An 18,538-nucleotide genomic window follows, 5' to 3' on the forward strand; every position below is an offset into this window, starting at 1 on the left:
CAGGACCCTGGGTGTCCCAGAGTTGGTGTTGGCCTGCCAGTGGGTGGGGCTGGGTCCTAACAGCTGACTGCAGGGTCCCTGGGTTCCTAGGGCTAGTGCCAGTGCACTGGTATGTGGGGCTGGGTCCTGGGGTGGCTGGACACTCAGGCAGTCCTAAGGCAGCCAGCCGGCTGTCCTCACCTGGATAGCTGCTTGGCCTGAGGCATCCCACTACTGGTGATAACAGGCTAGCGGGCAGAGCCAGGTCCCAAGGCTAATAAGCTCAAGGAAGTATTCCAATGTGGCACTTGCCAGCACCAGTGTCCTTGTGGTAAAACAAGCTACCCAAAGTGGCTGCTGCCAGCATCTGTATCCCCAGGGTGAACTCCAGTTGCCTCCTGCCTATCCAGAAGGCTCTCCAGGATCTCTCCAAGATCAACAGGTATGTCTGACCCAGGCTCCTTTCAAGTTACTGCTTCTTCCCTGTGTCTCGAACATTCATTTTTTCTGTGCACCCTTTAAGAATGCAGTTTTTATTTCCTACAGCCCCCTGGCTTTCCGGAAAGTCTAGTCTTCAAAACCAAGTGTTCTGGGGCTCATTTTCCCATAAGGGCTCATCTTCCTGGGGAGCCTTATGTGGGGCTCAGACACCATGCTCTTTGGGGAGAATCTCTGCAATTGACCCATTTATGGGTCACCCACCGAGGGGTGTCGGTCTTGACTATACTGCATCTCTGCCCCTCCTACCCATCTTGTTGTGCTTCATTCTTCATATCTTTAGTTCCAGAAGATCTTTTCTGTTAGTCTTCTCGTTTTTCTCATTAGTGGTTGCTGTGTAATTAGTTGTAATTTTGGTGTGCCTGTGGGAGGAGGTGAGCTCAGGGTCTTCCTACTCCACCATCTTGGCTACACCCCCCATAATACACCACACAGTCTTGATTATTGTGGTTTTTATTTTTTTTAGCAGAGTCTGGAATTTAGATAGTGTCAGTCCTCCAACTTTATTCTTCTCCGTCAATACGGAGTTGACTATTCTGGATCTTTTGCCTCTCCAAATAAACTTTATAATTAATTTTTCAATGTCCACAAAATAACTTGCTGGGATTTTGATAGAGATTGCATTGAATTTTAGATCAAGTTGGGAAGAACTGACATCTTGACAATATTGACCCTTCCTATCTATGAACATGGAATATACCTCTATTTAGTTCTTTGAATTTGTTCATCGGAGTTTTGTAGTTTTCCTCATATAGATCTTATACTCATTTTGTTAGATTTGTACCTCGATATTTCATTTTAGGGGGTGCTAATGGTATTGCGGTAAATGGTATTGTGTTTTTAACTTCAAATTCCACTTGGTCATTGCTGGCATATAGGAAAGTGATTGAATTTTTCATACTAACCTTGCATCCTGGAATGTTGCTATAATCACTTATTAGTTTCAGGAGTTTTTGGTCAGTTCTTTCAGATTTTCTACATAGATGATCATGTGATCTGCAAACAAATACAGCTTTATTTCTTCCTTGGAAATCTGCAAACCTTTTACTTCCTTATCTTGTTGCATTAACTAGGACTTCTAGCAGGGTATTGAAGAAGAGTGGTAAGAGGGGACATTCTTGCCTTGTTCCAGATCTTATTGGGAAAGCACCAAGCTTCTCACCATTAGGTTAGCTTCTCACCATTAGGTTTTTAATAGATATTCTTTATCAAGTTGAGGAAGTTCTCTATTCCTATTTTACTGAGAGAGGTTTTGGGGGGGGGGTGTTTTGTTTATTTATTTGTTTTATCATGAATAGGTACTGGATTTTGTCTAATCTTTTTCTGCATCTATTGATATGATCAGTTGATTTTTCTTTTTTAGCCTATTGATGTGATAGATTACATTAATTGATTTTTCAGATTTTAAAAATATTTATTTATTTATTTGGCTGCGCTGGGTCTTAGTTGTCACATGCAGGATCTTCACTGCCGCGTGCAAGATCTTCATTGTTGCAGGTGGGATCTTTAGTTGTGGCATGCAGGATCTAGTTCCCTGACCAGGGATCAAACCCGGGCCCCCTGCATTGGGAGCGCAGAGTCTTAACAACTGGACCACCAGGGAAGTCCCAATTTTTCAAATGTTGAAGCAGCCTTGCATATCTGGGGTAAATTCCACTTGGTCATGATGTATGATTCTTTTCATACATTGTTGGATTTAATTTGCTAATATTTTGTTGAAGATTTTTACATGTACGTTCTTGAGAGATATTGGTCTATACAGTTTTCTTGTACTGTCTGTCCGATTTTGGTATTAGGGAATGTTGCCCTCATAGAATAAGTTAGGAAGTATTCCTTCTGCTTCAACCCTCTGAAAGAGAGTGTAGAGAATTGGTATAATTTCTCCTTAAATATTTGTTAGTGAACTCATCTGGGACTGGCAGTTCCTGTTTTGGAAAGTTATTAATTGTCAATTCAATTTCTTTAATAGTTATAGGCCTATTCAGATTGTCTATTTCTTCTTGCATAAGTTTTAGTAGATTGTGTCTATCAAGGAGCTGGTCCATTTCTCCTAGGTTATCAAATTTATGGGCATAGAGTTGTTCGTGGTATTCCTTTTTTATACTTTTAATATCCATGGGATCTGTAGTGATGTCCCTTTAAAAAATTTTTCAGATATTAGTAATTTGTGTCTTCTCTCTTTCTTCTTAGCCTGGCTAGAAGCTTATCAATTTTCTGATCTTTTCAAAGAACTAGGCTTTGGTTTCATTGATTTCCTGTTTTCAATTTCACTGATTTCTACTATAATTTTTACTGTTTCTTTTCTTCTGCTAACTTTGGATTCAATTTTCTCTTCTTTTTCTAGTTTCCTAAAGTAGAAGCTTAGACGATGGATTTTAGAGCTTTCTTTTTTCTAATATATATTTATTCAGTGCTCTACATTTCCCTCTAAGTACTGCTTTCACTACATGCCCCAAATTTGGTAAGTTATGTTTTTATTTTCATTTAGTTCAAAATATTTAAAAATTTCTCATGAGGTTTCTTCTTTTTTTTTTTTTTTTTCCGTACGCGGGCCTCTCACTGTTGTGGCCTCTCCCGTTGCAGAGCACAGGCTCCGGATGCGCAGGCTCAGCGGCCATGGCTCACGGGCCCAGCCGCTCCGCGGCATATGGGATCCTCCCAGACCGGGGCACGAACCCGTATCCCCTGCATCGGCAGACGGACTCTCAACCACTGCGCCACCAGGGAGGCCCGAGGTTTCTTCTTTGACCCACGTGTTACTTAGAAATGTGTTAATATTCAAGTATTGGGGATTTTCCAGGTATTTGTTATTTCTAGTATAATTCCACTGTGGTCTGAGAACAGACATTGTATAATTTCTCTTCTTTTAAAAAAATTTTTAAATTTTTATTTATTTATTTATTTATGGCTCCGTTGTGTCTTTGTTGCTACACGCAGGCTTCTCTAGTTGCGGTGAGCAGGGGCTACTCTTCATCATGGTAATTTCTCTTCTTTTAAATTTGTTAAGGTGTATTCTATAGTCCAGAATTGTGGTCTACCTTAGTGAATGTTTCATGTGAGCTTAGGAATTTGTGTTCTGCTGCTGTTAGATGAAGTGGTCTGTTTATGTCCATTATATCCAGTTGATTGATGGTGTTGTTGAGTTCATCTCTGTCCTTACTGATTTTCTGCCTGCTGGATTTTCTGCCTTTTCTGATAGAGGGGTGTTGAAATCTCCAGCTGTGATAATGGATTCATTTATTTCTCCTTGCAGTTCTATCAGTTTTTGCCTCACATATTTTGATGCCTTGTTGTTAGGCAATACACATTAAGGATTGTTATCTTCTTGAGTAACTGACCCCTTTATCATTATGTAATGCGCCTCTTTATCCCTGATAACTTTCCTTACTCTAAAGTCTGCTCTATTTGAGGTTAATATAGCTACAAACTATACAGGTATAATATACTAACTATTTAAAACTATGTGTCTCAAACTAGCTTAAGCAACAAGATAATTTATTGGCTTGTGGGACTGGAATCCATAGGCAACTAGCTTGAGGTATGGCTGGATCCAGGGGTCCAGCAAATGCTGGAAGATTAGCTTCATTTTCTTCCTCTGTGATAGCTTCCTGTCCAGGCAGGCTACTTCCCCTGGTGCTAACATAGTATCCCACAACGTGAGTACCTCTTCCCAGAAGTCCCAGCAAAGTCCCAGGTCTCATTGGCCTGACTTGGGTCATGTGTTCACCCCTGAACCAATCTGAACCAGTGGTTCGGATTGGCTAGGGATGAAATTTGCCCCACCCCAGAAACAGAGAGTGAAGTCAGCTCTGTTCCAAGCACACAGATTGGCATTGGGAGGAAGGGGGTGTATTAGTTTCCTAGGGCTGCCATAAAACGGATTACCACAAACTTGGTAGCTTAGAACAACAGAAATTTTTATTCTCTCACAGTTCTGAAGCCAGAAGTCCAAAATCAAGGTGTCAACAAAAATTGGTCCCTCTTGGAGGCTCTGAAGGAGAAACTGTCCCATGCCTTTCTCCTAGCTTCTGCTGGTTGCCAGCCATCCTTGGCATTCCTGGGCTTGGGGTGTATCACTCCAGTCTCTGTCTTCACATCATCTTCTTCTCTGTGTCTCTGTGTGTCCTCTCCTCTTCTTATAAGGACACTAGTCATCGGATTTAGAAGCCACCCTAGATCCAGGATTTCACCTCAAGCTCTTTCACTAATAACATCTTCAAAGGCCCTCTTTCCAAAAAAGGTCACATTCTGAGGTTCCTGGTGGACATGAATTTGGGGGGAGACACTATTTAACCCACTGCGTGGTGGTCCCATCAAAGGATAAATCAGGGTGGCCAGTTCATAATATAGCCACCACAGGGTGATGGGGATCTCCAGCCCTTATGCCTTGACCCCTTCTCTCTCCCCAGCAATCGGGCTCTTTGCCTCCATGGCCACAGTGCTCCTAGGAGGGATCCGGGCATCCAGCCTGCTCTTCCGGGGGCTCCTGTGGGACGTAGCACAGTCTCCTATTGGCTTCTTTGAGCGGACGCCCATTGGGAACCTGCTGAACCGCTTCTCCAAAGAGACAGACATAGTAGATGTGGACATCCCAGACAAGCTCCGGTCTCTACTGATGTATGCCTTCGGACTCCTGGAGGTTGCCCTCGTGGTGACAGTGACCACCCCACTGGCTGTCGTGGCCATCCTGCCACTGCTGCTCCTCTATGCCGGGTTTCAGGTAAGGGGAGGTTGGAGAGGCTCCTGGGGCCAGCCAAGGTCACCTCCACCAGTCCCGTTTCTGGGCAGGACTCAGTGTAAGAGGTTCTGCCCAGCTGGACATCTAGGAGCTGCCCCTAGACGAATTCTTGGAGACAGAGACAACACGGTCTGTTTCTAACACTTACTCTCCTCTCTGTCTCCCAAATGTTCACATCAAAGTTCTTAATGTCTAACAGTTTATCCTGCTGCTGTTGCTGAAATCAGCTATCTCTTCCTCAGTGATCTGGAAACCAAGAAGGCATTGCAAGCTCTCAAAGACCATTGTATTAGGCTCGACTCTTTCAGTTGCCAGAACCAGAGACCAACTTAAATTAGCTTAAACACAAGAACAGAATTTAATGGCTTAGGCTCCCAGGGTGCAGGGGGTCAGCTCTCACTAGGACGCTGTCACTCTTTCCATATCTTCCCTCAGTGGGTCTTGAAGTGTGGTATCAGACCAGCAGCATCAGTTTCACCTGGGAACTAGTTAGAAATGCACATTCTCAGGCCCCATTCAAGACCTACTGACTCAGATACTATGGAGCTGCGGCCCAGAAATCTGGGTTTTAATGAACCTTCCAGGTAATTCTGATCCATGCTAATATTTAAGAACTGGCTCAGCTCTGCTTGGCCTAATTTTGCACACACTCCTTTTCCAGGGGCAGGTCTGATGGCCCCCTTGCAACCCTATACTCACAGCCTCCCACCTCAGCAAGCCCCGACACAAAGCAACTTTTCTCCAGCTCAGCATTCACACATCCATCCCAGGGAAGATTCTGATTGGCCTTTCATGAGGCATGTGTCATCCCTGAGCTCATCACTGTGACCAAAGGAATAGTTTACTTTGCCTAGCAGGGCTGTGTCATGTGACTACCTCCGTGATCAGGTCTCATGATTGACAGCCAACCCCCCATCCCCACCAAGGAAATCAGAAGTAGAAGAAACCATGGTAGCCAGACAAAAATCAGAAGTAGAAAAAACAAAACAAAACATGGTAGCCAGACAAAAACCATGGCCATCATTGCCCTCTACAACTATCCCAAGTCTTTTCTATAGCCTCTTGACCTGGGGGAGGAACTGCTTCTCTAGAGCTTTGGAGTCGGACAGAGATGTGTTTGAATCCAGGTCCTGCCACTTGCTTGCTATAGAGGCTTAGACCAGCTGCTTAATCCCTCTGAGCCTCTGGTGTTCTTACCTGTAAACTGTGAACAACACTAATGCCCATCTCACAATGACTGAATACTGCAGTTGACCCTTGAACAATGTGGGGATTAGGGGCACTGACCCTCCTTGCAATTAAAAATCTGCTTAGAAGTCATAGTTAGCCCTCTATACACAGTTCCTCCATATCCACAGATTCAACCAAGTGCAGAACGTAGTACTGTAGTATTTACTATTGAAAAATATCCACAAATAAGTGGACCTGTGCAGTTCAAACCCATGTTGTTCGAGGGTCAACTGTATTTGGAAAGAGCCTGGCATGCAGCCTGGGTGATCAGCAAATGCAGATTCCTTCCTGCCTGCCAGCTGCACACAACTTCCAACCTCAAACCAAATAATAATATATATTGTTTGTGCATCATTGTGTTCCCAGCACCTGGCATGTAACCTTCGAGTTAAGTGAATGAATTTGACTTGTCAAGCTGCCTTCCTTGCCCTTTGTAGCTTTGTTTCCACAATGACTGGCCCTAAGTGAAGCAGTTGGCTTTAGAGCTGAGAATGAGATATTTACTATAGACTAGGGGTTTCTCCATCCTGGCTGTACGTGAGAATCACCCGAAGGCTTTTTAAAAATTCCAAGGCCAAGGTGATGCCACCAGAGATTCTGATTCAATAGTTCAGGGGTGAGGCACTGGGAGTTTTTGAAGATTCTCAGATGATTTTTAAAAAGACCCATGGAACTCTGATTCTACAAGGAAATTGGAGCCCAGAGAAGAGAAGCCACTGACCCAAGTTTACACAGCAAGCTGGTAACAGAGCTCCCTATGCTTCTCAAACTGTCTCTCTGTGTTTGTGACCTCTCTGCTCCCCACTGTCCCACTTCAGAGCCTGTATGTGGCCAGCTCATGCCAGCTCAGACGCCTGGAATCAGCCAGGTACTCATCCGTGTGTTCCCATGTGGCCGAGACATTCCAGGGTGGAGCAGTGGTCAGGGCCTTCCGGGTCCAGGGCTGCTTTGTGGCTCAGAACGACGCACACATGGATGAAAGCCAGAGAGTCAGTTTCCCGCGGCTGGTGGCTGACAGGTAGGAAGGGGGCAGAGAAGAACCTATAATCCTGTGTCTCCAGAGGATGAGACCTAAGGTCATACTGTGTGGTCAGAGAGGTCAAGTGGCCTGCTCAAGGTCACACAGCGAGTCGAGGGTAAAGCAGAGCCTAGATCCCACGGGTGCACATGGTTCACAGTGTGAGCAGATGGACCTTGGCCTGAGGGATCCCCAACAGCAGGTGAGCAGGAAGTACAGGTGTCAGCAAAAGGGAAGAAGCCTCTGTTGCCAGGCCACTAGACCAGCCTCTGTTGCCTTGGTGACAAAGGAGTTACATAAGCATCCTCAGCCTCCTTTTGGTACTAAGCAAGAATAAGAACACAAGCTTTGAGCGCAGACAGACACAGGTGCAAATCCCAGCTCTGCAACTTACTAGCTGGATGATCTTGGGCAAGTCACATAACCTCTCTGAGCCTCATTTGTCAGTGAGTTTGCAGTCATGGAGTGGCTACTGAGATTAAACAAATACACTCATAGCTAATCCTTGTAATGTGTTTACCACATGCCCAGCACAGTCCTCAGCGTCCTCTGTGGATTAATTTATTTAATCCTATTAACAACTCCACCAGGCAGAGACTCTTTTATAGATGATGAATCTTAGGCACAGAGAGATTTAGGAACTTGCCCAGGGCCACACTGCAAATACATGGTGGAGTGAGGATTTGAATCCAGTCAGTCTGATGCCGGAGTGTGGAGAGGGTCAAGCACACAGTGGGTGTGAATTCAATAAATGTCAGTTCCTTCCTTCTTTCTGCCCAGTTCCCCAGCCAGCTGGGGCTATGAGGCCCTGTAGCTGTGGGCAGTGTCTCAATGCCATATGCCTTCTGGGTGACCTGCCCTGCCCCTTCCTGGGGTCCTAGCCTAGGGAGGAGGGACCTTACAAACATTTAGGAAGCACCTACTTTGTGGAAGGGTCAATGATTTCTGCGCCATATATGGTGGGTGTATCTCATTTAATCTGCACAACTATAATGAGCCAGACATTACTTCATCCCACAGATGGGTAAACTGGGGTTCGGAGAAGTGAAGGGACTCCCCCAGGGTCAGCCATCTAGGAAGTGGCAGACCCCCAGTCAGGCAAATGTGGCTTCCAATCCTGGTGTTTGTTGTGTTTGTGGACTTGGGCAAGTACCTAACCCTTCTGAGTCCTGGTGTCCTCATCTGTCAAATGGGGACAACAGTCCTCCCATCATGGGGTTGTTAAGAGGACTAGGTGTTTTATGCAGTGAAGCCCAGAGTTCCCTGAAGACAGGGATTTTTATCTGTTTGGTTTGCGGCGGTGTCCCCAGCATCTCCAGCATGCATGGCACACAGTAGGTGCTGAATACATATCTGCTGAATGAATGGTCAAGTAGGAATTCAATAAAAGGAAAAAGAAGTAGGAATTCAATTTCCTTATCCATTCAATATATATTTGTTGAGAACCTACTACGTGCTCAGTCCTATGCTGGGTCCTGGGGACAGAGCCATGAACAAGACAAAGTTGATGGACTTCCCTGGTGGTGCAGTAGTTAAGAATCCGCCTGCCAGTGCAGGGGACACGGGTTCGAGCCCTGGTCCGGTAAGATCCCACATGACGCGGACCAACTAAGCCCGTGGGCCACAACTACCGAAGCCCACGCGCCTAGAGCCCGTGCTCCGCAACAAGAGAAGCCACGGCAAAGAGAAGCCCACGCATCTCAACAAAGAGTGGCCCCCACTTGCTGCAACTAGAGAAAGCCCACGCACAGCAACGAAGACCCAACGCAGCCAAAAATGAAATATTAATTAATTAATTAATTAATTAATTAAAAAAAGACAAAGTTGCTGCCCTCATGGAGCTCATGAGATCACGAGCCTGCTGATGGAGGCCGACAGTCAAGGACTGATTAACTAGTTTAGTTATACAGAGTGATAAAAGGGAGGAGTGGTCCTGAGGGCTCTCTGAGGAGGTGATGCTTGAGCTGGCTGTGTGAGGGTAGGATGTTGGCCACATGAAGATGGAGGTCGGATTCAGGCAGGGGGAACACAGGGGACATGGCTTGGCATAGCCTGGGGACAGAAAAGCGGCAGCACAGCAGAGCTTACTTGAGCACCTACTGTGTGCCAGGCCCTGAGCTGGGCACAGGTGAGACAGGACAGCATTGGCCTCCCCCCACTCCAAGCTCAGGTGGGGCCTGGGTGTGGAGGAGACCGTTGCCGGGACCCCATGGGCACTAAAGCCGGCACACTGTCCAGGCCTTGTGCCCAGCAAGGCAGGAGCGCAGAGAGGCCCCACTGATCCCACTCTTACCTGTCCTCTCGCAGGTGGCTCGCTTCCAACCTGGAGCTCGTGGGGAACGGGCTGGTGTTTGCGGCCGCCCTGTGCGCAGTCCTGAGCAAGGCCCACCTCAGTCCCGGCCTCGTGGGCTTCTCTGTCTCAGCCGCCCTGCAGGTACTTCCAACACCCCAACCTGGGCTCTGGGGTGAGGGCAGAATGGACACAGACCTCTGCCAGTGGGACCTTCAAGGACCTGAGTCCAAACTACCAACCAGTGAGGAAGACACGGCTCTCTGCAAGAGCCTAGGCTGGACCTCGGGCGAGACTCTTCTTCCCTCTCGGGGCCTTGGTGTGCTCCTCTGAAAAATGGGCAGTAATCCCTTCACTTCAGATACTATAAAGACTCATTGAGATAAAGTAGACAGAGTCCATTTCCAGTGCATTGTTAACTTTCTGTTAACTATTAATAACAATATTTAATGTCAGGTTATGTCATCTGTAAAGGAAAAAAATATATATATATACATATATGTAAGTAGCGTTCATTATGAATGAGACATTGTTCTAAGAGCTTTGTAAGTATTAGCTCATTTAATCCTGCCCACAACCCCACCAGGGGTATTACTGTCCTCATTTTACAGTTGAGGCAACTAAGCTTAAGGATAAAGCAAGTAACATGACTGGGGGGAGGGTGCTTTTCTTTTGCATGGCCCAGAAGACCTCTCTGAGAAGGGGGCTTGAGATCTGTGGCCTAAAGGAAGTGGGGGAATAGGGGAGGAGCAGTCCTGGTGGAGGGAACAGCAGGAGGAAAGGCCCTGGGATGGCGGGAGGGGCGCGACTGGTGTGTTAGAGGAACAACAAGAAAGCGGTGGGTGTGGCTGGAGAGAGTGTGAGGACAAAACTGGAGGGAAATGAGGTTGGGAAGGGGTGGGGGCAGGGCGAGCAGGCCCTGGGGAGGAGCTTGGCGTGGTTCCAAGTGGGAAATCAGTGTTAAGTGGAGGGAAACCTCTCTGAATGGAAGTCATTGGGCTGGATCCTGCTGGGTATCCTTGAGAGGGCCACACACCTTCTCTGGTCCTGTCTCCCTACCTGTTTCAAGAAGGGTTGGATAAACTGATGTCCAAGGGCTCCTTTCTGGTCCATATACTCCAGTTCAACTAAAGGAAAAGAGGGATCCTTGTGGCTACAGCCAAATTCTGCCCCCTTGTCTGCCCCGGGTCCCGCCTCCCAGCCCCTGCCTCACCTGTGGGGTGGCCTTGCTGAAGGTGTCCTGAGGTGTCTTCTCGAACCAGGTGACCCAGACGCTGCAGTGGGCTGTTCGCAGCTGGACAGACCTGGAGAACAGCATCGTGTCGGTGGAACGATTGAAGGACTACGCCCAGACGCCCAAGGAGGTGATGGGCAAGAGATGGAGGGGGAGCGGGCACCACCAGCAGAGCACGGTGGACCCATGTTGACATCTGCCACCGGCTTTAGAGCCCCCACCACTGCAGACTGCAGTCACAGCCAAGGTGGCAGGAATGGTTAAGAGGGTAGGGTCTGAGACGAGGTCGAATCCTGGTTCCTCTGAATGGCAAGGCAGGGCACCCTGAGTGACAGGGGACCAGGAGTAACAGCAACATGACAGTAACATAACAGCAGCTTGATGGCGACGTTATAGAAACATGACAGCAGCACAACAGTAACGTGATAGCACTGCCGAAACAGAATAGCAGGAACAGTAGAGAAACACGGCGGCGACACAACGGTGCTGGGTGTCCTAGGAGGTCATCCCACAGCAAAGGACTTCATACAGTGTCTGGCACACCGCAAACAGTCAATACATGTCCACCACTCTAATTAGCCCCATTTCACAGATGGGGAAACCAAGGTTCAAGGGAGTGGAGTGACCTATTCAAGGTCACGGGAATAGCAGATGGCAGCACTGGTCTCCCCACTGCACAGACTTGCCCTTTTCACTAAGAGGAGGGTGTCTACCTCTACTAGCGAAAGAGAGAATATTATTTGAAAATTAATAATGGCTAATAACAACAATAGATAAAGAGTAGCCAACACCATTATTTTTTTATTTTCACTATACCAAATATTATTTGTTTTTAGCCTTGCTGCATTCCGTGCCCCATAACAACCCTGTAAAATAGCAGTAAATAAGCCCACTTTACAGAAGAGGAAACTGAGGGTAAGAGAGGAAGGCCCTTTTGTGAGAAGCCTGGAGAAAGGCTCCTCTGACCCAGTGTCCCCTCCTGCCCTAGGCACCCTGGAGGCCGGCCACCTGTGCGGCCCAGCCCCCCTGGCCTCGTGGGGGGCAGATCGAGTTCCGGGACTTTGGGCTGAGATACCGACCCGAGCTCCCGCTGGCCGTGCGGGGAGTGTCCTTCAAGGTCCACGCAGGAGAGAAGGTGAGCGGCTCACCTACAACTTCCTCCTTGTGGTGGCCAGGCCACAGGGCGGCTGGAGAGGCCTCAGGGCCATGGCCAGGCTGGGTATCACCCAGGGTCCAGGTCCTGAGCACCAGCTGCCTGCTCCACGTCCTCACCTCAGGTCCCCCAGTCTTCAGACCCACCACACCCTAAATGGAACTTATCATCTTCCCCAAACCTGCTTCCATCTTGGTGAAACCCACCCACCTTGGTGTCCCAGATGAGGAGGCGTCACCCCAACTTCTTTCTTCTTTCTCTATCATTAGTTGAACACCTACTATGTTCTGGGTGAGGTGCTGAATGTTCCACATACTTATCCAGTTTGCATGGGCTCAGTTCCTTGCTTTGCCATGCCTGACCTTGGACAAGTCACTGCATGCCTTGGTCTCAGTTTCCCATCTGTAAAATGGGAATAATAATGTCAACCTCATAGAGTTGTTGAGAAGTTTACCTGGGTTAATACATAGAAACTGCCTGGAACAGTGCCTGGCACATAGCAAATGCTCCAGAAGTGCTCACCAATGCTTTTATTCATTATTATTTGCATTTTCACTCTGACAACACCCCTAATATCACCTCATTTACAGATGATTAGTCAGGCTGCTTCACTGAATCCTTTTCTGCCCTCCCCACCTGGCGACACTTCCTCCCTGCCCTCCCCTCCACTGCTCCAGGCCCTCAGCTTCCTGTTTCACCCCTTCCAATCTATTCTCCTGTGATCTTGATTTGAGCATGTCATTTACCTGCTCCAGACCTTCCTCCCTCTCCCAGCTTCCTTCTGGTAAAGCCCAAACTCCTGAGCTTGGCATTCAATGCCCTTTCTCCACTTCATTCATTGCCCTGCCAGGGCTTAGCCAACATTTGTGGAGCAGCAGCCTCTGGGCCAGGTGGGTACATGGTGCTGCCCTCGAGGAGCTTACAGGCTAGCAGTTGGTGTGGTTCACCTGGAATCTTCCCCCTCCCTGAACTCCTAGTCATCCTTCAAGATTCCACTCAAGTATCTTCTCCTCCATGAAGCCTTCTCTGATTACCCCCATCAACTCCCATCCCAGGCAACATGAACAGCAGCACCTCCATGCTTACCTCCATTGCTGCAGGGCCAGCGCCTGATTATAGAGAGTGCTTGTTCATCACACTGTATTTAAGTTTACTCAGGTGCACTATTTCCAAGACCAGATGGTGAGCCCTTTGGAGCAAGGACTCCTTAATTTCTGTATTCCTGGTGCCTAAAAGAGTGCCGGTCATACAATGGGCGACACACATGCTTCGTTCACTTATTAAACAGTGTTGAACCCCCACCAAGTGTCAAGGAAGGATGGGGGATGGATAGAAAGATGGGCAGATAGATGGAAGGATGAAGGATGGATGGCTGGGATTGGGGGCTGGATGGAAAGAAGAAAGAGGCATGGATGGAAGGATGAATGGATGGATAGGATGGAGTGGAAGAAAGGGTGAGAGATGGAAGGCAGGATAGGAATATGGTTGGAAGGATGGTGTGTGAAAGGAAGGATGAAGGACAGAGGGAAGGATGAGGGTATGGATGGAAGGAGGGGGATGGAAGGAAGTGTGAGGGAGGGATGGGTAGAAGGAAGGGGGATTCATAGAAGGATGGGACATAAACAGAATGATGGAAGGGAAGATGAGGGGTGATGGAGGGGGTGTGGATGGAAGGAAGGGGAAGGATGAAGGAATAGGAGGAAGGGTGGGGAAGTGGATGAAAAGATAGGAGAGGTGTATCAGGATGAGGGGAAGATAGAGAAGAATGCACAGACAGAAGGCTGGATGGATTGATGAATGGATATATGGACAGGTGGACAGATGGATAGATAGCAGGATGGATGCTCAAAGGATGATGGATAGATGGATGGGTCTTGGGTGCAGGGGAAACATCTAGCAAAGACATGCCCAGGAACCCTATGGGCTATGGCCTGCCTTCTTCTGGCCAGGCCTGGTCAGAATGGGCCTTACTCCCCCATCCCCCGGCAGGTGGGCATCGTTGGCAGGACAGGGGCAGGAAAGTCCTCCCTGGCCGGGGGCCTGCTGCGGCTCCTAGAGGCGGCTGAGGGCGGGATCTGGATCGACGGGGTCCCCATCGCCCAAGTGGGGCTGCACACACTTCGGTCCAGGATCACCATCATCCCCCAGGTGAGGCCTGGGGAGGGGTGGGCAGAGGTGGGGGGAGGGGGAGAGGTGGGAGGCATGGCTGGCCCAGCTCTGACCCACTGTCCCTCCCGGCCAGGACCCCATCCTGTTCCCCGGCTCTTTGCGAATGAACCTCGACATGCTACACGAGCACTCAGACGAAGCCATCTGGGCGGCCCTGGAGACGGTGCAGCTCAGAGCCACAGTGGCCAGCCTGCCGGGCCAGCTGCACTACGAGTGTGCCGACCAAGGTGACAACCTGAGGTAGGGTCGCCACACTCCAGCCAGACCCTGTGAGGTGCTGGGGGAGAGGCAGGTGTGGCCAAGGCCCCCCCCCCCAGGGTAATATGCCCTGGAAGTCACCTCCCCACATAGGATGATCAACCCCATTCTATTCCTAATCACAGCACAAATCCCATCCTTCATCAGCCATTGCAAACTCCAACACAATCTCTGAATAGCAAGAGATATTTTTTCTTTTTCCTAAATTTGTTTCTAAATTTATTTGGTGGTAAAACTCAACCTCTAATGACACAAGGCTACTTCTGGTCTGTATTTATCTCACTCGGCATTTATTTTGCTGCAAAAATATTGTGTTTGATATTGGGTGCTAACCCCACGCTCACTGGGGTTGTCAAGTAACATAGGGTGTACGCCTTTAAAAGCTTTAAGAAATTGTAGTAAAATACACATATCATCTTAACCATTTTTTAGTGTTCAGTTCCATAGTGTTAAGTACATTCACATCATTGTGCAATAAACCTCCAGAACTTTTTCATTTTGTGAAACCGAAACTCTGTAGCCATTAAACAACAATTCTCTGTTCTTCCCTCCCACCAGCCCCCATTTCACTTTGTTTCTCTAGGTACTTCATTTAGGTGGAATATTATAGTATTTGTCTTTTTGTGACTGGCTTATCTCACACAGCATAATGTCCTCCATGTTTATCCATGATGTAACATGTGCCAGAATTTCCTCCATTTTTAAGGCTGAATAATATTCCATTGTATGGATACACCACATTTTTCTTATCCGTTCATCCATTGATGGACGCTTGGGTTGTTTCTACCTTTTGGCTATTGTGAATAGTGCTGCTGTGAACACAGATGTACAGGTGTGTGCCTTTTTAAAAGTCAAGACATTCTGGATTCTAAAACCCACCTGACCCAGAAGATGTTACGGTGAGGGACCGTGGGTGGTAATGGCACTAGAGGGGCAGCAGGGCTTGGTAGCCAGGAGCATAGACATAGTTGTAGGATCTTGGGCAGGTTACTTAATCTTCAGTGCCTCAGTTTCCTTATCTGTAAAATGGGAATAATAGTTAGAACCTGCCTATCTGTGCAAGGATTAAATGAGTGCTATGTGTAAAGTTGTTCAAACAGTGCCTGGCATGTAAGAAATATTCATTTCAATATTCATTTTAATCCTCAAAGCTGCACTTTCACTAATCCCATATCACAGAGTTGGAATCTGAGGCTTGAGAGTTGCCAACTCACCTACCCCATAAATGGTGAGTCTGGAGCAAAGCCCAGGCACCTGACACCCACATGGCCGTAGTAGGTCCTGGTTCCCTAAAGGGTTTACTCTTGAGAGGAAGCTGAACATGGCAGGAAACAGCCCCAAACACCCTTGAGTCTCCAGGCTCTGGGGGCTCACTGACTGTGTGACCTTGACTCTCAACTTCCTCATCTGTAACTGAGTAAAAGAAGGGTTTACTCTGTGACATGCATGGCTTTTATATGATTTGTCTTATCCTCACAACCCAGTGAGGAAGGACTCATTGACACAATACCTACCTTTGTGGTCTTTATGAGTTAATATACATAAGCATATAGGCTGTGTCTGGCACATAGTGAAGACCATAGAATAGAAACAGAGATAGCCATTGCACAGATGGGGCAACTGAGGCCCAGAGGGTTTCAATGACTTGCCTAATGTCACTCTCCTCAAAAATGGCAGGATGGGGATTCCTACCAGCTCTGTAGACTAGGGGACACACAGGCACACATCCCCCACTCCCTCACCTGCCATGAGGACACATTTGTGGGCACCCCCTGCAGGTCAGTCCTGATGTGCAAACATCTGGCCTGTCCCACTCATTCCCAGCCTAGGCCAGAAGCAGCTCCTGTGTCTGGCACGTGCCCTTCTCCGGAAAACCCAGATCCTCATCCTGGACGAGGCCACGGCTGCTGTGGACCCGGGGACAGAGCGCCAGATGCAGGCCGCCCTGGGAAGCTGGTTTGCGCAGTGCACGGTACTACTCATCGCCCACCGCCTGCGCTCCGTGCTGGACTGTGCCAGGTAAGCCCCCACACCCCACCCCATGCAGCTGGTGCCCAGGGCACCCCTGCAGGCAGAGGAAGGCATCAGGGTTTAGGGCTGGAAGGGCACTGGAATAGATTATGAAGTGCCTGTTGTACAGGTGGCAAGACTGATGCCCACAGGGGAAGGATAAGCCCGAAGACACATGCCCAGCAGATGCTTCCAACTGGGCTGTCGGGGTCAGTAAGCCGCGTGGAAAGCCAGACTCGCTTAGAGCAGACACGCTGGGCATTCAGAGCAGCCAAGACCCTGGGCTGGGGTCCAAAGAGCTGGCTGTGTCCCTCTCCCTTGCAGGGTGCTGGTCATGGACGAGGGGCAGGTGGCAGAGAGCGGCAGCCCGGCCCAGCTGCTGGCCCAGAGGGGCCTGTTTTACAGGCTGGCGCAGGAATCAGGCCTGGTCTGAGCCCAGCCCCTGGATCCTCCTCCCATCCCACCAACCCGGAGAGTCTGCCAGGCCCTGGAGACACAGTGACCCGGGGTCATCAGTGGCCCCGTGGAACTGAGTCTAGACCCCTCTCTGCTCTCTGGGAGGAGAAAATTCCCGATCACCACAGACCCAAGAGGACACAGCAACCCACAGGTCGGCCTGATCAGGGCTCATCCAGCCCCATCTACCCTGGAGCCAAAGTCGACAGCAGCTCTCTGCCCTGGCTGCCCACTGGACTCACCTGGGGGCCCCAAAAAACTGCCTGTGCCCAGGCTCCACCATAGACCAATGAAATGAGAATCCCTGGGGCTGGGGCTGGAACAATGGTGTGTGTACCTTTTACAGAGTAACCTTTTATTTTGAGATGATTGCAGATTGATAAGCAGTAAAAAATAATCCAGAAAACTCCTTGTGTACCCTTTACTACTTTTCCCCAATAATAACATTTTTTGAAGTATAGTTGATTGACAATGTGATAATTACTGCTGTACAGTGAAGTGATTCAGTTATACATACATATACATTCTTTTTAAAAATATTCTTTTCCACTATGGTTTATCATAGGATATGGAATATAGTTCCCTGTGCTCTACAGCAGGACCTTGTTGTTTATCCATTCCATATATAAAAGCTTACATCTGCTAACCCCAACCTCCCGCTCCATCCCTCCCCCTTGGCAGAGTCTGTTCTCTATGTCCATGATTCTGTTTCACAGATGGGTTCATGTGTGTCATACTTTAGATTCCACATATAAGTGATACCATACGGTATTTGTCTTTCTCTTTCTGACTTACTTCACTTAGTATGATAATCTCTAGTTGCATCCATGTTGACACAAATGGCATTATTTCATTCTTTGTTATGGCTGAGTAATATTCCCTTGTATATATGTACCACATCTTTTTTTATCCATTTATCTGTCGATGGACATTTAGGTTGTTTCCATGTCTTGGCTATTGTGAATAGTGCTGCTATGAACATAGGGGTACATGTATCTTTTTGAATTATAGTTTTGTCCAGACATATACTCAGGAGTGGGAATGCTGGATCATATGGTAATTTTATTTTTAGTTTTCTGAGGAACCTCCATACTGTTTTCCACAGTGGCTGCACCTACTTACATTCCCACCAACAGTGTAGGAAGGTTCCCTTTTCTCCACATCCTCTCCAGCATTTGTTATTTGTAAACTTTTTAATGATGGCCATTCTGACTGGTGTGAGGTGGTACCTCGTAGTTTTGATTTGCATTTCTCTAATATTTAGCAATGTTGAGCATCTTTTCACGTGCCTATTGGCCATTTGTATTTCTTCTCTGGAGAAATGTCTATTCAGGTCTTCTGCCCATTTTTGGATTGGGTTGTTTTGGGTTTTTTTGTTGAATTGTATGAGCTGTTTGTATATTTTGGAAATTAAGCCCTTGTTGGCTGCAGCATTTGCAAATGTTTTCTCCATTCTGCAGGTTGTCTTCTCATTTTGCTTATGGTTTCCTTTGCTGTGCAAAAGC

General features: G+C 47.9%; 1 protein-coding gene across 3 annotated transcripts in view; it reads left to right on the plus strand.

Moving 5' to 3' along the window:
- ABCC6 (ATP binding cassette subfamily C member 6) overlaps positions 1-17,105 on the plus strand; it is a 63,567-nt gene extending 46,462 nt beyond the window's left edge. For all 3 annotated transcript variants that reach the window (XM_082643650.1, XM_082643651.1, XM_082643652.1), the window contains 9 exons: positions 4,887-5,197; positions 7,264-7,463; positions 9,771-9,897; positions 11,016-11,117; positions 11,976-12,122; positions 14,130-14,288; positions 14,383-14,549; positions 16,392-16,586; positions 16,902-17,105. In XM_082643650.1, coding sequence (XP_082499776.1) covers positions 4,887-5,197; positions 7,264-7,463; positions 9,771-9,897; positions 11,016-11,117; positions 11,976-12,122; positions 14,130-14,288; positions 14,383-14,549; positions 16,392-16,586; positions 16,902-17,010 — 1,517 coding nt within the window. In that variant the 3' untranslated portion in view covers positions 17,011-17,105. The remainder of the gene's footprint in view (positions 1-4,886; positions 5,198-7,263; positions 7,464-9,770; positions 9,898-11,015; positions 11,118-11,975; positions 12,123-14,129; positions 14,289-14,382; positions 14,550-16,391; positions 16,587-16,901) is intronic.
- The last annotated feature ends 1,433 nt before the right edge of the window (positions 17,106-18,538 follow it).

The sequence above is a fragment of the Mesoplodon mirus genome (genome assembly GCF_964341445.2).
Source record: "Mesoplodon mirus genome assembly, chromosome: 15".
Classification (NCBI taxonomy): Eukaryota; Metazoa; Chordata; class Mammalia; order Artiodactyla; family Ziphiidae; genus Mesoplodon; species Mesoplodon mirus.